The 19,333-nt window shown below is 29.1% G+C and overlaps 2 protein-coding genes and 1 long non-coding RNA gene across 5 annotated transcripts; all 3 read left to right on the top strand.

Annotated features, from left to right (window-relative positions):
• Positions 1–2,399: 2,399 nt before the first annotated feature.
• On the top strand, positions 2,400–4,151 carry LOC135139845 (uncharacterized). Of its 3 annotated transcripts, none has more exons than XM_064070194.1 (13): positions 2,400–2,470; positions 2,528–2,572; positions 2,649–2,666; positions 2,805–2,831; positions 2,882–2,914; positions 3,099–3,131; positions 3,185–3,253; positions 3,302–3,358; positions 3,561–3,596; positions 3,656–3,712; positions 3,833–3,862; positions 3,924–4,010; positions 4,074–4,151. In XM_064070194.1, the coding sequence occupies exons 1-13, from the start codon at positions 2,419–2,421 to the stop codon at positions 4,091–4,093; spliced, it is 564 nt and encodes a 187-aa protein (XP_063926264.1). In that variant the 5' UTR covers positions 2,400–2,418; the 3' UTR covers positions 4,094–4,151. The 3 variants fall into 3 exon arrangements, with proteins under 3 accessions (XP_063926264.1, XP_063926265.1, XP_063926263.1); XM_064070195.1 differs by having other exon boundaries at positions 3,558–3,596; positions 3,936–4,010; XM_064070193.1 differs by having other exon boundaries at positions 3,558–3,596.
• A 7,042-nt stretch (positions 4,152–11,193) lies between these two features.
• Positions 11,194–13,135, top strand: LOC135139831 (uncharacterized). Its single transcript, XR_010282204.1, has 5 exons — positions 11,194–11,273; positions 11,855–11,954; positions 12,510–12,578; positions 12,667–12,718; positions 13,063–13,135. It is a non-coding gene; the product is annotated as an uncharacterized LOC135139831 (long non-coding RNA).
• Positions 13,136–13,386: 251 nt separating this feature from the next.
• On the top strand, positions 13,387–18,409 carry LOC135139838 (exportin-6-B-like). Its single transcript, XM_064070185.1, has 24 exons — positions 13,387–13,418; positions 13,479–13,532; positions 13,782–13,844; positions 14,418–14,522; positions 14,693–14,751; positions 14,812–14,926; positions 14,992–15,074; positions 15,125–15,233; positions 15,283–15,384; positions 15,479–15,637; positions 15,694–15,785; positions 15,842–15,974; positions 16,267–16,336; positions 16,389–16,540; positions 16,592–16,682; positions 16,808–16,951; positions 17,014–17,102; positions 17,295–17,394; positions 17,458–17,531; positions 17,588–17,785; positions 17,847–17,948; positions 18,006–18,071; positions 18,175–18,279; positions 18,335–18,409. Exons 1-24 carry the CDS (start codon positions 13,389–13,391, stop codon positions 18,407–18,409), a joined length of 2,370 nt encoding a protein of 789 aa, XP_063926255.1. The 5' UTR covers positions 13,387–13,388.
• Positions 18,410–19,333: the final 924 nt, after the last annotated feature.

The following is a 19,333-nucleotide window of genomic DNA, read 5'->3' as shown; positions in this document are numbered from 1 at the left end:
CGATTCACAGATTGCGCGCCATAGTTCTCCTCTCCTTTTTTTTCAAACGGGCATACTCCCCCTTAAAACTTCTTACAGTGGGAGCTCCTCAATGCTATTCTCTACCTTCCTTGCTTCTTGCATGTTAAGCGCATCACGGGACACAGCCCGGCGACCATCACACGTGGTCATCTTCTACTCAGATGATACGACTATTTACGCCTCTTCAAAGCCGTAAGTCTTACTGCACCTCCTACCTAGTCAAGCTTGCCAACTGGTGTGGTCGTTGGAAAATAAATTAAAACGCATAAAAGCAAAGCCCCATCACCACTGCCGCTAACCTTCATAGGCAATTTGTTTATTTCTTTATCCTCTGGTCCCCCTTTCTTGCTACGAGGTTCTGTTCTAGTCTCTTGTTCTGGTATGATCCGTTTATTCTGTACTAATGACCTGGTTTTCTGTTTGTTTTTTTATTCTGTCCACCCTTTTTCTGATATACTTGTTGTTCCTATTAATATCTTATATTTAATAAAGTCGTTTACGTTTATTTGTCTATTGAATACTATTCTTATATACAATGCTCAGCCTTTTTCACAGGAATGACGTTACCTTCGGTGCGTTACAACTTTTTAATAGTCAACGGTACCATGCGTAGCGAGCGCAGTAACTGAGAACTTAAAATACTTATTACATCTATTATTCTGTTAATTCTCTTTCCCTTATACCGTTACAGAAACATAGTCGTTTTTAAAAATATGTAACACACTCTTATAAACCTTTTCTAGTTTTTTTAATTGTATAATCAACTAACTTATTAGTTAACTAATTCCTTTCTGTGCATTTCACCATATTCCTTTTTGAGAATTAGTAGGTTTATTAATGATTAAGACTCTTATAACCAAGCCGGTTATAAAGTCCTATGAAGATCAAAAGAGCAAAAATCTTTGATGGAAGTACCCAATTATAGAGAGTTACTAATGTTAGATAAGAACGAGAACACTAAGGATAATAAGATAGTAGAAAAGGATTAAAAAGATCGCAGATCAATAATGCGAGAATAACAAAACTAAAACTCGTAAGGATAGGGTTTTATTATATATAAATATAGCGCAAGATTCGTCAGGCCTATTGGAGAAGAAAACGTCCAATTAATACACCTGCAAGAAAATTAGAGAAAATTATTAATCGCGTGCTCATTACAACTAAGATTAATATTTTAGTTCTTTATATGATTGTTATTTTTTTACTTTGTAATAGATATTAATCACAAAATTAATTAAGGTTATTGTGAATGAACAGCAATATAAATTGCTAAATTTATAATTTATAGTAGTGTTAACTTCAAATAAGTAAATTTTTTTAATACAAGATATTATTTTATGTAATATCATTATAACTATGTTTTTAAAAAATCTTAACTTAATTCTTTGTACAGTTAAAGATTTTAGCCAAAGGGAAAAAAATAAACTACGAAATTAAAATAAAATGGTACAATTATTCCAAACAACTTTCTTTTTGTTTTGGATTTAGGTCTTTAAATCATAATTTAAAAAATAACTTCAATTCTATATAAAATATATTTTTTATTTTAGTTACTTTCAATGTATCCATATCGGTGAGGTAAAGGAAAGTTATAAGCGTTTAACCCCTTTTTATGTTTATCGTTTAGTTACTGTTTTAGTCATGCGATATGTGTAGAGATTGGTTTCTTATCGTGAAAGTCAGTTCACAAAATAACAAATATATACTTCTTTAAAATTTCCGCAAATCATTATGTTTTTTATTTAAAATAACAGTTAACTGTTAAAGTTTAGCAAACAGCAGTACCCCCGGTTAACACCAAAATATCACCTACTTAACATCCTTTTCATAATCGGAGTTTGGCCGTTTCTTGGACACTAAAACTTTTTTAAGAGTACTTCTACAAAGATAAAAATATATCTTATGTCAAACTTGTAAGACAAATTAAAAAAATTTTCTTTAACCTTTACAAAAATTTTTTAGCTAACTTATTGCTTTTAAATTTACAATAGTAAAAAAAAACATAGTTAAAAACATCATTGTTTAGGTTTTACAAATAATTTTTTCATGGAAAAGTTGTGTGCATCCCTAATTTGGTTTATAGAAGTTTACTTAATTTCCAAACGTAGTAATATTTGTCAAACATGTTTAAAGGCTAAATTAGTTTTTTAAGATTATTAAAAAATCAATTATACTCGAATATAAGAATAAAAACTAAATAAAAGTAAATCTTTACCTTATTTGGCCCATAAATAAAAATTACATTAAGTAATAATTAATAAAATAACTATTTTTTTTATAAATTGTTATATAATTTTTAGTATTTAAGAGACCTTTGAAATTACTAAGTTCTTTAAGTTCTCGGAATTAAGAAAAATGTTATATTTTTGGCTAGCTATCTTTGCTATTATAAATGGCATGTGCGCTCCCATAAATGAACCCTACTCGTTAAACGCTGCTAACGAGCTTGGTAACCTTCTTTATTTCCACTGTTATTGTACGTATTGATACATTTGAAATAATCAAGAAACTGAACATCCTGAGGTTGGATATAAAGAAGCTGGATTTTTACGTAAAAAAATTGATAAAGCATTTATTTTTTTCTTATCTAACTTTATACTACTTTTGGAAACCTGCAAATAATCCAGGTCTGTCGAAAAAAAAAAGTAAGTTTTTACTATATGTGATTTTTATTTTCACTTCTATTATTAGAGAAAAACCAGTTTTTTTAATGATCACCATTTTTTTTCTCTATCACTTGTCTTACATATTTTCTGGTTTTTTTTTAACCACATGAACTTAAGAAACCACTGCAGGAGGAGACAGGGCAGGTAAAATTTTAAATTCGTCTATTATAAATTTTTAATAATTTTACTAATAGCGACGACCAGAAGAAAACTCTCATTAGCTGACAGTAAGTACTTTAATGTAAAACAATTTTAATAACTAATAAAATTGTAATAATTAATGTGAATTAATTATTTATAATGAAGTGGATAGTAAGTCATCGTTATCTATTCAAACTTTACTACTAAAGATTAATTTATTTAGTGTATATATGTATATAAATATAATTTTTATCTTAAATCTTTTCAAAGTTGCCGGAATTGCTCCGGAGGCACTTTCTCTTGGTAAGTTACATGGTTTCATTTCCTAATTAAACTATTAATCCTTTTTGAATAAGTTCCCCTTATAGCTGGACTTACTTCCAGTGGGGGAAATGAAGATGAGGGGACATCATTAAAAATATTAAGTAAAAACATCGACAACCACAAATGTATTAAATTATTATTTTATAAAGGTCAGCTACTTCAAAACTACCAATCGCAAAACTTTGAGGCTGCAAGTGTTAATGATGGTACTTTTCTTATACTTTTTGATGTTTAATAATATAAAGATTGTAAAAAATCACTTCACATACGAAATTAGAAATAAAATTATTTTATAGTGTTATGATCTCAACTAATACACAATTTAACTATAAGACTTTATCCTATAATCTTGTTTCCTAACCTTAACCTAACCCTAACCCTTAATCTTAAACCCTTTTTTCAAAGAAGAGGAGAAAGAAAAGAATGTTAATGCTGAATTATTAGGTAGCAAACTCTAATTCTTTGTGGTTTTATCTTTTTATAGCTTTCCATAAAATATTTAGGTCAAATACTCCGACTTTACCGAGAACAGGAAAATAAAAATATTGCTAGCGGCGATGGTAATACTTTTTTTCCGTCTTATTTTCTTTTTAAATTATTTCTCGCTAGTAAACTTTCTTTATTTCTTTCCTTCCTTTCTGGTATTTACTTGTTTTTTAAATATATAAAACAATTATTAGAACCGAATGAGGAAGTCGACGGATTAAACGGTATCCTTTTCAATCTCTATATTCTTACACTTTATTTATTTCCTATGTTTTTACTTTTAAGCAAATTTATTAGATTATTTAGAGCGTTACTTCCCTCTGCTAACTTTACTAGCAAGCGAACTTAACTCTCTGAATGCACTGGAAACACGTTAGACTGAGCACTTTTTCTTTTTATCACTACAATTATGATAAAATATAATATATATTATAGTGGTGGAGTCCACAGCTTAATAAAAGCCAAGTTTCCTTGAATAATAAACTTACATCAATTTTTTACTTAGGGCTTATTAATAACAATTTTTTTTATCTAACTTTTAAATTCCATTTAAAATGGTGGGAAGTATAAATTTTTTCCTTTTCAATTAATCAGGTATCCATACCACGTGCTGTATTAAGCCAAGTCTATCTGCTTCATGTACCACGTGACGTAGTTCGGGCATTTTAACATCCTAAAAAGTTAGTGTCCCGGACATTTTATACCTTTAGTACATCGATAATGTTTCTGAAAAATAAAATATTTTAAATACAAATTATTAGTTTAAATAATTTAGCCTTCATTCCCTTTCTGTTATGTTCTTTCTGTTATTTTTGCTACCATGCACATAAATTTTTTGTCCCACCTTATCATTTATCTCTTATACCTTCTTTTTTTAAAATAACGTTTACTGGTTGAATTGGGCTAATTAAAAAGATTTTTTATGCGGTTGTCTATAAGATTTCCTTCATCGTATGTATATATATCTACTTATACCGAATAGCTGTGTTCTTGGTCCATTATGCCAAATACATAACTACCTTTCGCAGTTTTAAGTTATGCAACTTCAACATATTGTACTTATTGTGGATCGCCTTACCTTATTAATAGTACAGCACTGATCTCCACGAACCCTCTGAGAATTAAACCTTTCTAAAACTTTTAATAACTTAAATTCAAAGAAACGGAAGTATAATGGCGTCATGATTAATAATAACTATGACTGAGAAGCTTATATCAACTATGTAGTCATGAAAAAAAAAATCAATAAGTTAGGCCTTTTTATTTGCATATGACCAAGCTTACTAAAAAAAACCTTTCATTTAGTAATATTATAGATTTTCGATAATATGGTTACTCCTCGGCGCATAGTCCCACCCTCATATTAATATATATCAATAAATTACAAGTTATACTGTTTTATGTATATTTACGAGTACATCTTTGTAAGTTATAGTTCAATACTACTTCGATTAGACAGCATCCTTCCTTACTTGGACACAAAAAACGGTTGTACTTTTATTTCAAACAATCATACTAAATACAAAAATTCCCAAGGCATATCTTGTCTTCGCTTATAACTAATAATAGTAATTAATTATATTACCTAGACGATATTATACTAATACTATTTATAATGAGGATTTTAACATAACAATAATAGCTTTTGTAGTAGTAATAGTCGTCGTTGTGATGACAGGTAGCCTACTTTAATTTCAAATTTCGATAAATATATATGTTTAAAATTTAGAAATATTAGCCTTCAGCTCTTCTTAAAGGAATATGTATAATTTTTTATTTTGGTTGATTGTACGTAATCCCATTTATATGAACAATAACTCAATGCTCCTCTCTTTTCTTTCGTCACTTATAGCTAAGAGCATAAAAAATAAATATATAAAGAAAACTGGTTTTTGGTCTATTCAGTATACCTTTACAAGATCAGGTTTATTTATCATTTATGTTTCCTCTTGTTCAAGTTTTAGTGTTAGCTTGTCTTTAATTATTTTCAATATTACTTATCGTGCTTGTAATTTTTTTTTTACTTTGCTTGATGTTTATAAAATAGTTCTATATTGATTTTATGTACAGTTGAATTTGGTTTTGAAGTTTTATATGTTAAAAACAATGTTTGCGTAAATTAGTTATTATAAAATTAAATTTCTCGTAAAGGTAATAAACTTTTTTTTGCTATGAGTTGAATATATACATGCCTGCACCGCATAAGCCTTATTAGTTAAAAAACTAAATTATTGTTTATAAATCCTTTATTCGCTCTGTACTAGCCTTTAGTTCATCTTCATGGCATTACTGTCACGCAAAGTTACTTTTAAGGCTGCAAATTTATCAGTTGCTTTGTATGTTCAAACTCTTCGTGATTTTTTTTTTTATGGATAGCTTCATCGTGATCTACAGCTCAATATTATAAAAAAATAAATTAAAAGCGATTGCTGAAAAATTGTTAAAGTGAGTAAAAACCAGAACTCCCTAGTCAAAAGCAATATATATATAGATAATCATAAAAGACCGTAATAATTATAACTATACTATATAATCACTACAGTATAGAGTAAAGGTATTTCCATTATCGGCAATTACTATCGCTGGACATCATAAAAGCCTTCCTTAAAAAATACTTTTAAAAAGATTCTAATGTACATATATGATTCTACACAGTGTGATATCTTTCCCAGCCCCTGAAAAGCATTGAGGCGGTTGCAGTATCTCTCTGCTTAACCAGCCAGGAGGCCGCGTCGGTAATTACAGCTTACAAGTCCCTCAGCAGGCCGCTTATTACCTCAAATCTTGATGCCCTTTTTTTAATGTTCCGTAGTTAATATCGCCGTTTGAACAGATATTAAGATTTTAACGACAATGGAGCTCCTTACGAACTCTCTTTGAACCATCTGCCAGTTCTACTTGCTTTAAGCTACGAAGAGGAGTTAGAGGACATATACCAGAACTTTTACGGTCTGGGCTCATTTCTTAGGGGCTTCTGATATAACCTTTTCAACATCTTCCGCCCTACTTGACGTTGCTGTTGCTGAATTTGAGGGCGCTTTGATCTCGGCGTATCACACCGTTCACGGCAACACGTAAAGTTGAATTCCGCCCTAACCGCTTACTTGAGGCCTTTATCTGCTAACGATGACAGCTTATTCGAGTAGCCACGGTGGTCATAAACGCCCCGAAAATAAATTAGCACTTGATAGCCTACACAGTCTCATTAGAAAAGAGCTGTTGGTGCTCCACAACCGATATTGTGAAAAACCAAGTTAAGTATTATATCGGATGATAACGGTAACGGTCCCGTCCCTTTCCAGAATATTATTAGGAAATACCAAAAAAGAGCGCGTTTACCGTTACCTACTATGAGAGACAGCAATTTGATGGGGGAAAATGCCTCTGACCACGGGACACTTTGCTGATCACCTCGCTACTTAGTGTATGCCGCCTGCTTATATAGTTTGTTAACCGAAATTCCTTGTTTATTCCGAGAAACAGCTTGTGCCAATCGCCCTAGTCAAAATCATAGAGATAATTAACGCTCGAGAGGAAGGCACCTGTATTAGAATTCATGAGAACGAAATTATACCCGCGACCATTAAAGACCAAAAAGAGAGTCGCGTCTGTGGGAACTGAACCCACGAGCTTGTGTGCGCGCATCAATACTCTTGACCGCTGAGCTACGACGATAACCCTCGATCCCAGTGTGATGGTTTTACGCATTTAACCTGTTACTACCACCGTTGTGACCTTCCAAAATAATGTAATTTTCTTGGTGTTTTTGCGAAATACCTGGGAGTCATTATTGAGAGTAAGCCTTCGTGGCGGCAGCAAGTAAACTATCTCGCGGTGGTTTAAACTCTTTACCCTTACTTTGTGCCCGCAGCAAACTCTCGTTGCCCGACAAACGACGCTTGTATTAGGTGTGCAACAGACCGATCATGACATACAGGTCTACTGCTTCTGCCAACGGCTCACCAACAATTAGTCTCTTCGTTTCAAGTAAGACAAAACAAGCTGGTACACCTTATGAAGGCTCCTCGTGGTTTATTCGCTACGATGCCTTATACAAGACCTCCAGATTTAACCCCCGCTAACGTTTTCAACGCAATGCTATCGCCCCCTACAATCGGCTCGATCGGCTCACCAATCAATTACTGGGAAATTAGGTCAACTACGAAATCAGGGACGATGTACGCTATCTCCGTGGCGTAATGGCCTCTAAATATAGTATTTGGGTTAGGGGCAGCATTATTATTATAATATATACTTGGGATTGCTTTAACACAAGCTTAGAGCTAATGTGTATGCTATTACCCTTTGAGAGTTTGTAAATTCGGTGTTTCCTTTTATGACCCACTCGAGAACCAGGAAATATTAATAATAAAAAATATATACATATATATTGAGGAGGAAACAAGAAGTTATAATTAATTTTCCTCTTATATCGGAAGAATTTTAGGGTTACGTGTATTTTTTCTTCTTATAGTAATTTTATATTATTTTACTTTACTTTCCATGTTTATAAAAATACTTTATCAACAGGAATTTTATTTTTAAATTTGTAAGTATATAATTTTAATTACATTTAATCAAATATTTAAGATAAAAGAAGTGGAAACATAGGTAATTTAATTTTTGCTTTAAAAGTTTACATATTATTCTATTTTTCTTCCCACGCAAAAATTTGTTATATACAAGTTTACTAAAAATAGCATTCGGTTTTTGCAAAAATTCATAACAGCGCTTTATATAAAAAAGGTTTACTTAGTACTATGTAAGTTATATTAACCTGACTATTATCCGGTAAAAAACTTACTATATTGGATTATACTAGGAATTAACTTAACAAAGTAAAAGTTTGTGGATTAATTTTAAGCTTTTGAACAAAAATTTTGATCTTTTTTTCTTTTTCGCAAGTATCTTGATGTTGTAAAAGAAAATTACCTCCTTATTATTTTTAATTATAATACTTTCATTTACTTAGTGGACTCTCAAGTATATTTCAAGATTTTTATATTCAACATAGTTTTAAAAATTTTTTTTAGTAAAAAGTAAAACTTTTTAAACTTACAATAATTGTTAACGGTTCTTTAAATTTATAATATAGTTTAGAATAAATAATTTTGTTTATTTAGTTGATAAAAGCTTAGTTTAAATAAGCTTTGTAACACTTTACTAATAGTTTTTCAGTTACGTCGTTCGTGAGGGCTTATTTATAATTCATTGCATATTCCTTTACTGTGAAGTTAATAAGTAAAAATGATTGAGGTGGATTTACTATACACTTATAAATATTACACTTTCGACACTCAAATTTATTTATGTATACTTGGTAATTTCTTCTTTGACGACTATTTGCGCATATTTGGAAAACAACTACAACGTCTGGCAAGATGTTTTTTAAATAAGCAATTTGTAATTAAAAAAAGTAACTTTTAATGCCATTGATTAATTTATCAGCTTTCTTTATGCGACTTTAAACTAGTTATATTCTTTTCCTCGATCTTTTTTCAATTAATAAACCTTCTTTTTAAAATATAATAAAAGTAGAAAAACCTTTATTACTTTGCTTTGCTTCATTTAAAGTTTTTAAATCAGCCAAAAAATACACAAATAATATTTTGTGATGAAATGCGCTCTCAAATATATATTTTTATTTAAAAAAAAATTTCTAAGTAAAATTCACTGGCCACAGAAGGGAACTTCAAAGCTTGAGCTGTTTTCTTATAAATAGACTTATAATATGATAATTTCGAGAATTTTATATTAGAGTCATCTCTTGCTATGTTTTATAATATTTAAAAACCACATATACAAAATATTCTCCGAGTCGTGCAATATTCAGGTCTTTTATCCCTTTTTAAAATTTTTTTAAATTAATGAATCTGTAGCGAAGTTTTTTTTAAAATGTATTTATTATAAACAATCTCCCTAGACATTTTTCTTTCAGAATCTTTTTGAAAATAGAGCTTCCGTTTAATAACATAAATAGAGACATTATCTTTAACAAAAATTCTGAAGCGTTTGATTGCATATAGTATTTTATCTCTTATAAGCTAAGTGAAACTCAATTTTTTTTTTTTTTTGAAGCATTTCACAACCTGGCTGAATTAGCGTACACCCATCACATTTTTTTAAAATAAAAAATTTGTAATTTTTCTTTCATTCTCAATTAAACTACATTTTATAGTAGTAAAAGAGTTTATCAGAGAAGTCAGATTTTTTCTTGTAGAAAAAAAAACTTTTTGCCAATTCGTTACCAAATTAATATGTTTTGTGATAAGTTTCAGGTTCTTTTTCACTATATTTTAGCCTAAAGCACGGATTATTACCAACTTTTAGGTCGTTTGAAAGGGAGTCAAAGCTTTTTTTTTACTTCAGTGAATGCGAAGTTTAAAAACTTTTAAAGAATTTTACCCCTTCACATATACTAAAGTTTGAGGAAACAAGTATAGTAAAGAAATTTATAGGTCACTTTTCTCGTTAATGTAGTAATTCTCTAATTATAACACAAAAATTTAAAAATAACAAGTTTTATAAAAATTTTGAGTAGTTATGTTAGCTCTTCGCCTTAATAAAAAATAAGTTATATAGTTTAAAAAAAAGGCGATATTTATTAGTTACTTAGCAGGCACTAATAATAATAATAAAAAAAGCTAAATTTTTGCGGCGCTCTAAACAATCTTCGTTTTCAACTACTTACAGCAAAAAAAAAACATTAAATTTTGAAATTTTTTTTTTAGTAGTTAATGATGAATTATTTATATCTCTAAAAAAAATTATATAATAAATAAATAGATAAAAGTTACCTTTTTATATTTAAAAGACTAACTTCAATTTTTTAATACCCTTTAGCGCAAGACTACTTTGTAAACGTGAATAACTCGAAGTCAGTCGTAGTTTTTTACCACCAACACTGTTAAAAAGCTTTTTTTCTTAAATTTGTGATCATATCCTTATTATTTAATACCGTAACGAGTTGTGAGAAAATTTGGAAGTTTTGGGAAAAAAATAAGAAGTGTTATTAAAATGAATTATGCTGAAGAATTAGAAACTTTAGAAAAACTTTTAACGGAGCTTTATTCTGGTCCTACGCAAGAAAAACGCTCGGAAATTGGTTTATTACGATTGCAAAAATAAAAGAATATTATATTATAAATTATATTTATTTTTAATGCGTTTTCGGGAACTTATATATAATTTTTTAAATAGCGGTAGTACTAATCTTTACTATGTCGCAGAACAAATATTATTAAATTTTAAAAAACAATCGGATTCCTGGAAAGTTTGTCGTCACTTTCTTTATATGTCCTCTTCGGAATACGTGTCTTGGTTTTGCCTGACTGTTTTTGAAGTATAAATTAATTTCAAAATTAATTTATTAATTCTTCTGTCTTCTTTTTTCTTACGAAGGACTTGATAACTAAACGTTGGAGTCAAGTAGCTTCACCTTCAAAAAATGAGCTGCGCCATTATTTCTTTCACTTATTAAATACTTCTTCAACTCGTTCTCGGTTTTATAATTTTTTTTAACACTGCTATAATTTAATTATAAATTAAATTTAGGGTTTTTCAAAGTGAAATATTAGTATTGATAAGCGACTTAGGAAAAATTGAATGGCCAGAAGAATTTCCCAATTTCTTTACGTAAAATTAAAAATATATTTTTTTAAATTTTTGTATTTATTTTTTTTGCACATTTTTTTAAATGATAGTTATAAACTTCAATTTAAAAGTAAATTTCTGAAGGTTTTAATAGTCTACTTTTTCTTTTTTATATCATTTTTAAATAGATTTATTATAATTATTTTTAATTTTTAAAAAATTTTCTATGTAATTATTAATTTTATTTGTGATTTTTTATAATAACACAAATATAATTTATATTTTTTGATATTATTTTCTTTAAAATAATGTTTTTATTTTGTCTTGTTTTACTTACTTATTATTTAATCAATATTTTCAAATTATAATTTATTGCTTGAGATTTTTTTTAGCTAATTTTCATAAAAATCAAAGTTTTTCTCACCAGGTATTTCTTTTGTTTTCTTCTTTTTTAATTAATTCAATTTGAAAGAAAAGTTTATATGTATATACCATAATATTCGTATTATTATTACTACTATATAAAAAATAGTAAGCATTTATAAAAAAATAAGAATTATATAGTTATGAAACTAAATTAATAGTAAAGTTAGCAGTTTGATTTATTTTTTAATTTAATTTAGATTTATACTAGAACAACTCCAAAGTAAATCTTCTGAACTTTTGGGCTTAAAACTTCTGAAAACTTTTGTGGAAGAGGTCATGTGCCCTCGAAAAGACATAGTAATAAACTATTTCTATTTTTGAAATCCTTGAACTTAATTTTCGCTGATTGGTGGTTATCTGATAGATAGTAAATAAAAACATGATTTTATTGGTCTAGGGTCAACACTGACTTATTTATAAGATTACTTAATTGGTTCCAATTTTTTTCTAATAAATGTTCTGTTCATAGCTTTTTTTGTTGTGGTTTTAATTAGTTTCATCTCCATCCAACCCACTTGCTCAACAATTTGAGTTGAGCAAGTGGATTGAACACTCAAATTGAAGTTAATTGGTTGGTTCATTTTTTAATTACTTCTTATTGGTGCTATTAAAGTCTAGGGTATTTACATTTTTGTTTTTATTTGTTTACTATTATTATATTAAAGGTTTTTTAAGTATTATTGTTTAATATTATTCTATATATACTTTTTTATAGTATGTTAATTGTTTTTAATAATTCAATTATTTACTGGCGTTTATTACTGGTCAACTATAAATTATGTTTATTTTTATTATTATTTTACCATAATTTTCAGTTTTATAGATTTTATTATTAAATAATAATAAAAAAAGGTTAATAGCCGCAGACTTGTGCTATTGAAAACTTTGCTTCATGCTCAGTACCCAATTTGCTTCCATATTGTTAGCAAATAAAAATAAATACATTAAAAAAATAATAATTATTATAATATTAATAGTAATAAGTAAATAATAAAAATAATAATAATAGCTTTCTGAGAAGCTTACTACTGCACTTGCAGGAAATAAAAAAAGTAACTACGGTTAGTGCTTTATTATTATTCATTTATTAGTATTTTTTTGTACTTAATTTTTTATTTATATTAAAAAATTAAAAAAAAAGGAAATAAATATCATAAAAGTTTTTTTTCTAAATAAATTTATATAAAGAAAATATAAAAAATAGTAATTATCATTAAATATTATATAAATCTTTTTTATTTAATTATTATTTGTATAAAAAAAAAAATAAAAAAATAAATATTAATTAATATAAAATTGCTTTATTATTATCATTATTATATATATATATTTATTTATTAATATTATTTATTTATTTTTGTACATTTATTACTATTATTATTTACTTATTTATTATTATTATTAGAAAACTCCTTTGGGAGTCTTCCGGGCTCTCCGCATTCTTCTCCTGAAGTTTCTGGAGTTTTTTCCGTTCCGAATTCTCCTTTCCTTGGCCGGTCGGAGTATTTATTATTATTATTATAATTACTTATAATCTTTTTATTTTTTATAAATAACACTTTATTGCAGCTGTTAAAGAAAACTTTTTTATATGAGCTTTTACTTTTCATTACTCTATATATAATACTATTTTTACATTTCCTTTTACTTGTAATTACCTATTACATATAATTATTAATGTTAATATATATTTTATTATTATTATTATTATGTTTTCCTAACAGGGCGAAAATGAATATTAACACTTTTCAAGATCAAGAGGTTTTGTTATTATTATTATTTATTATTAAAACTACTATAATTTATTATTATGTACTTCAGGCTATTTGCTTCGAATTACTTTCTTGCATTATTATTATGATTCCGTATGCGAAGGTTTTCTCTTTACTATTACTATTGTTATTTGCTAATATTATATTATTATTATTATTACCATTATTATTTGCTTACATTTTATTATTATTAATGTCTACTTTTTTTGCTTTTATTTTATTATATTTTTTTTCTACTATTGTTAATATTCTTTATTTTTACTTTTTAATATTATTTTTCTTTTTGTTATTTTTTTTACTATATACTTTTTCTTTCTATTATTTTATTATAATTCATTTTTTCCCTGCGCAGCCTGAGCATCTTAAGGAAAAAAACTTGGCTTTGCGGATCTTCAATGTCTTTTATGATCCTCTGGTTTTTTACTGTTATTATTTGAAAATATATTAACTTTTTATATATTTTCATATATTATTATTTATTAGTATTTTTTATTTATTGCTATTTATCCTCTTTTTTTTATATTTTATTTTTATTTATTATTATTATGGTTTCTATTACAATTTTTTATTATTATTATTTTCTTTTATATTTTATATATTTTTATTTATATTAATTTATATTTTGTTATTTTTTAAGTTTTACTTTTGGTTATTACTTTGTTAATAAATTTTTAATATTTAATATTATTTTTATAAAGTATTAATATTAATAATAAAAATATTATATTTTTCTTACTATTAGTTATTAGTAAGTTTCTTTATTTATTAATTCATTTTTATTTATTATCGTTAATAAATATTTTTATTTATTTTTATTTTTATATAATAATAATTATACTAAAGAACAATATATTTTATTATTATTTATTATTGTTAATTTTCTTATTAATTATTTATAAATTTATTTTTATTATTATTAATTTTACATTATCATATTTTTTATTATTTTCATAAGAATATTATTATTAATAATATTCACTAATTTTAGTCCACTGCAAGTCTCAGAAGCAAATCTTTTGAGTGTTTATTGGAGCTCGCAAATTCACATTGTGCTCAACACGTGACTCAAGTAGCTCAGTTGGCTCATGAAACGGTACTTTTCTTCTTTCCTTTTTTCGTATTTCTTCAATTGATAGACGATATTCACCGCATGAGAGACAAGACAACTTCCTTTTTCCGTGTTAAGAGCATTTTCATTGATTTTTTAACTATATGACTTTTAATAAAAAATCAACAAGCAACCCACGTGTTTGTATAAACCAGATGAACTTTCTTTATGCCACGTGCAAGGGCGAGTTTTTATTGGACGATGATATTGAAGAGTAAAGCTTTGATTAGTAATTATATCTCAATTTTTTAAAGATCGAATATCACTGGTCTAGAATTTCCGGGAAGGCCATCGAATTTGTTAAAGTTTTTGTCACTAAAAATTTTGAATTTCTTTTACAGCAAAAAAGCGACTTTTTTCAAGCGCTTCTTCAGTGGACTTTCTTTCAAGTTTTATTATTATTATTATTATTATTATTATTATTATTATAATTTATTATTTTTATTGTATTTAGCAAGATTTATTATGTTTTCAACGTTCATTGGAAGTTTGGAACTGCATCGTAGAAGACCACTTTCGCCTCGAATTGGCTTCATTGTACGTTTAACATTATATTATTATTACGGTTCATTATTATTTTTGAAAAGTTTCAATCCGCTGTTCTTCCAATTATGCGAAGTTATTATTCAACGAGGCCAGTTTTCTACGAATCCGCTTCTTAAAAACTTTTCTACCGGAGAAGACTTTTTTACAGCCGTTATTATTTTTGTTATTATTATTACTATTATTATTATTATTTCATTAGAATAACGAAGTGAGCTCCTTCATTGTTGAGTGCGTCAACACTTTTACTGAAGTTTCTCAAAGTTTCGAGTTGGAGCTCTTCATGGCTCTTCTCTTAAAGCTCGTACCACTTTTTTTTTGTAACCAAAGAGAGCTTTGTCTTCTTCTTTATTCTTTCTTCTATTGGTTGTGGCATTACCTTAATTGTTATACTCTAGCACGTGCTTTTTGTTCCTTTTTGCGAGGCTTATGAAAAACTTTGTAGCGCCTTAAGCGAATCAGCGCCTCCTCCGGGGTTTGCCAATCAGTGTCGAGATTTTTTCACTTGTCTGCTCTGCATGGAACGACTTATTATGTCTTGCTCTTTTCCTGCAGAAGTTTTTATATACTTTTTTATTTATTTTCATTACTTTTAATGCTTTTTTTTGTTTAGCTTCTCACTCAGTTTATCTCAAGTCTCCTTGACACCCTCAAATGTGGTCACCAATCACTCGCCTTTTTAAAAAACGCCGCGTGCTCTCACGTGTTAGGCCAGTTTTGCGCATTCTTATTGATTATTCATTTAGCCGATGGGTTTATAGACACGGGCAGGTTATTGCCACCCTTGGCGCTTGTTGGTACCAATTAGGAGCTTCTGGGGCGGCACTAAATGAGGAACTCGTCCAGTTTTTGCATATTATTCTTCAATGCATCTACCAATTATATGAGACCGATGTATTAACATAAACATTAACGTTATTATTATATTTCATTATAATTATTACTATATGATTATTATTTTACTGCCCAATCATAGCGCACCTGCTAAAATACGTAAATTTATTACTCCCAGTTAAGCCATAATTGTACCAAATATCATTTATTTGATCCTTTTGTGTTACAAATTCGACTAAATTACTATAAAATGCGAGATGGCTACAGTTTATTTTAAATTACAATTTGCTTTTGAACCAATCAATCTTATTTTTTCTGCACGCCACCAAAAAATTGATTTTTTTATTTATAGAGCGACCTATCGCTGTTAGTTAAAGCTGCCACTTTTATTCAGACGGTGGCGGCAACCACGAGGCCTCGAAGTTCTTTTCATTTTTAAAGTCAATCAACATCTACTAAATTTTTGTTTACCAGAACTTTTTACGGACGGAAATACCAAGAAGTTTGTTGAGTTTGTCGCTATTGGCCAGCAGTTTCGGTTTCCTCCAATTGTTGAGGAACTGCTTTTTCACAGCATTACTTGCATGTTTGTACTTCCTTGGCGGAACGTCAGCAGCGATGCGCAGGTGCCTCTTGAGCTTCTTTTGGTTGAACTTTCTTTATTTATACTGCCGAAGCTTTTTGAAGCAAGGGCCATGGAATATCAAAATTTTATTGGTCCAACCCTGGAGATTTACCAGCGTTTGTTGAGTAGTGTTTCCGCCAATGGTAACTCTACACCTGTTTTAAGATTAGATAATTGGTTTGCGGTTGCAGAAGCACAAAATTGATTGGCTTGCGTTTTTATATTTTTATAACGTTGGCTGCCTTTTACGTTAATCAACCAATCATAGACGTAAAGTTGATTAAAACGATTTCAAGAATTTTAAAGGCGATTGCGTATGGCATGCGCGATTCACAAAAAACCGCGAAAGTTACTGTTTTTAGCAACCTTCAAAAAATATTTCCTGTCCTTTCTCAGTACCTTCAGCGTGCAGGCAAATCCATTTTGTGAAAAAAATTCATAAATTATAGTGAAGTTGTATACTTTATTGTTTAGATGTAGCGGAAGAAAGTTTTGAATTGCTATTGGCCTTTTTCCAATCTATGCTTTCTCTTATGGGTGAAGAAACCGTTCAACAAATTTTGGTATTCACTGATCATTGCATTATTTTTCTTGCGCTTTGCAATTTTCTGGGTCAATTAAACGAACCTTTTAAAATCCTTGTTTACTAGTTTTATTATTTGTATAATTAATATTATTCGTTATTTGTACACGTGTGAGTCGAACACGTGGTTTCTGTTCATTATTTTCCTGCCCATTTTTAATTGGCTCCTTAGACTACCGTATTTGAACTTTTGAAACCGCAAAGAAGCACACAACTTCAGCCTGCTATTCTTGAAAATCTATTGCTTTTGTTTTCCACACTTTGCCAAGACGGTAGCTTTGCTTTATTCTATTTGTTATTAATTATTTTGTTATTTATAATTATTATTAATTTAGGCTCTCGACGATTCAAAAACTTTGTTCCTGCTATACTAAATTTATGTCTGGAAACACTTCTTCCCTGGACACACGTGCGCACGTTTTTCTATTTCTCTATTATTTATTACTTTGTTCATTGGTTCAACAGAATTGCAAGGGCGGCGCTGCCAATGTGGAGTTGTGCTTTCAAGTGATGTTGGAGGCCCTGAATACCCATTGGTCGATGTTTTACTTGAATCCTTCTGCTCCTCTTCAAAACGAATCGATATTCATTCATCTTTTCGAGGCTGTCTACGCAGCACTGCGTAGTCCAGAACTAAATTTATTCAAACTTTGCTTATTGCGTGTATGAAACTGCAGCTTTTTATTTTATAACGGCTAAATTTTTTTTATTTGGAAACTTATAGCTCAACGAACTGGACCAAAAAAGAAACTTGTTTAAGAAAAAAGAATTTAAGGAGGCCATGTCGGTTGTTTTTATTCGTCAGTTGCTTAATGTCCTCGTGGAGGTCCGCGCTGAGCGCCTTTATATATCCGCGTTTTTTTTATATTTAACAATTGTACAGAAGTCGCATGATTTGGCAAGCGATCGTATTATAGAGACAATCTACTTTATAGCTAAAGCAGATACGGTACGCTATTTATATAAGTATAGCTGCTATATAATGTCTAACGGAGTAAATTAAGCTATATTACTATAAAACTACACCATTTTCTAATTTATGTTCGTTGCAGAATTTGTTCAGTAGCGGGGGGTTTGTCCGTGTAATTGAAGAGTTGTGCCCTTTTAATATGCAACGCTCTTTAGAAAATTCTGCAACTGTTAGCGAGTTTCTTACAGTAAATTATATCTAATGATAAGCAAATCAGGTGAGCAAATTTTATATTAAATTAGGATTTTCCCACTTTCAGTGAAAAGCTAAAGAACATAGTTCATGACATCCGCTACCTGCACTTTTTAAATTCGTAGCACCAAACTTCTTTTTTGACAAAAATAATAAATAAAGGAACATATTTATTACTTACTAAACTTTTATAACTCTATTCCACCTATGCAATTTTGTTAAACGCAAAGAAAACCTATTGCTTAACAGGTTTAAAGGTTTAAGGCATTAAAAAATTGTGCTTATTAAGTTATAAAAGTTTATTAATTTATGAAGCATAAAACGGGGTGCCCTAAGAATCTAGATACTTCGATGTGAACAGTACTTTTTTTATTACTCATCATATTAGCCTATTCTGAGACCCTAGAATTAGTAAAGTCATTGGGGTACACTTATGGATTTCGTTCGTGCGTGCGAGACGGACTAACAAAGAAAGATATACTAGTATTAGTTCTCAGCGGGATTCAGTGGGAAAATAGCTCTCAGATTATCCACGATAGTCGCTGTAGACGGTTTCTCGCCAGCATAAGTTTCGGACAACTCATCCTATAGAATCAGTTATGACCAGTCGTAGAAAATTATAAAACATAATACTACCTTTGTCCATCGGAGGAAAGTTAGCATCAGCATCGCTCAAATATAACATAATTTATGCTAACCGTGCGTCGAAGACACTCTAGAAACCCTCCGAATCATACGTTGAACAGTCAGCCTCCATGCGAAGCGGGGTAACCATATTCATTAGTTAATGTTAACCATATGACCTCCTCACAGCATATGTTATTAACTATCACCAGATTTATCAATTTTTTTATATAATTCATAGAATTTAATTGAGAAGTTGTTTTTGGAGTATATATATAAAACTATATAGTTAATAACAGAGGGGTTTTCTGCTTGTTTGTTTGGCTTTTAATGTCTCTATGGGTGTTTTGCTCGTGCTTGGCTATCGACTTCTGCTTGGCAGTTCAAAGAAGGATTGTATAACTTGGGTTTAAAGAAAAGCCTCG

The sequence above is a fragment of the Zophobas morio genome, unplaced genomic scaffold (genome assembly GCF_036711695.1).
Source record: "Zophobas morio isolate AGI-343-1 ecotype UQ-CSIRO unplaced genomic scaffold, CSIRO_AGI_Zmor_V1 ptg000036l, whole genome shotgun sequence".
Taxonomy (NCBI): Eukaryota; Metazoa; Arthropoda; class Insecta; order Coleoptera; family Tenebrionidae; genus Zophobas; species Zophobas morio.
Note: the sequence above shows the minus strand (reverse complement) of the source record. Positions and strands in the feature narration are given on the sequence as shown.

Excerpts from the sequence above, each read along its gene's own strand:
- LOC135139845 (XM_064070193.1), top strand. The coding sequence starts at position 2,419 with ATGTGCGCTCCCATAAATGAACCCTACTCGTTAAACGCTGCTAACGAG. Across the intron at positions 2,915-3,098 it reads AAAACTCTCATTAGCTGACA|TTGCCGGAATTGCTCCGGAG; the intron begins GTAAGTACTTTA and ends ATCTTTTCAAAG. Across the intron at positions 3,863-3,923 it reads GGAAGTCGACGGATTAAACG|CAAATTTATTAGATTATTTA; the intron begins GTATCCTTTTCA and ends TTTACTTTTAAG.
- LOC135139838 (XM_064070185.1), top strand. The coding sequence starts at position 13,389 with ATGAATATTAACACTTTTCAAGATCAAGAG. Across the intron at positions 15,786-15,841 it reads AACGCCGCGTGCTCTCACGT|ACACGGGCAGGTTATTGCCA; the intron begins GTTAGGCCAGTT and ends ATGGGTTTATAG. Across the intron at positions 16,952-17,013 it reads TCAGTACCTTCAGCGTGCAG|ATGTAGCGGAAGAAAGTTTT; the intron begins GCAAATCCATTT and ends TTTATTGTTTAG.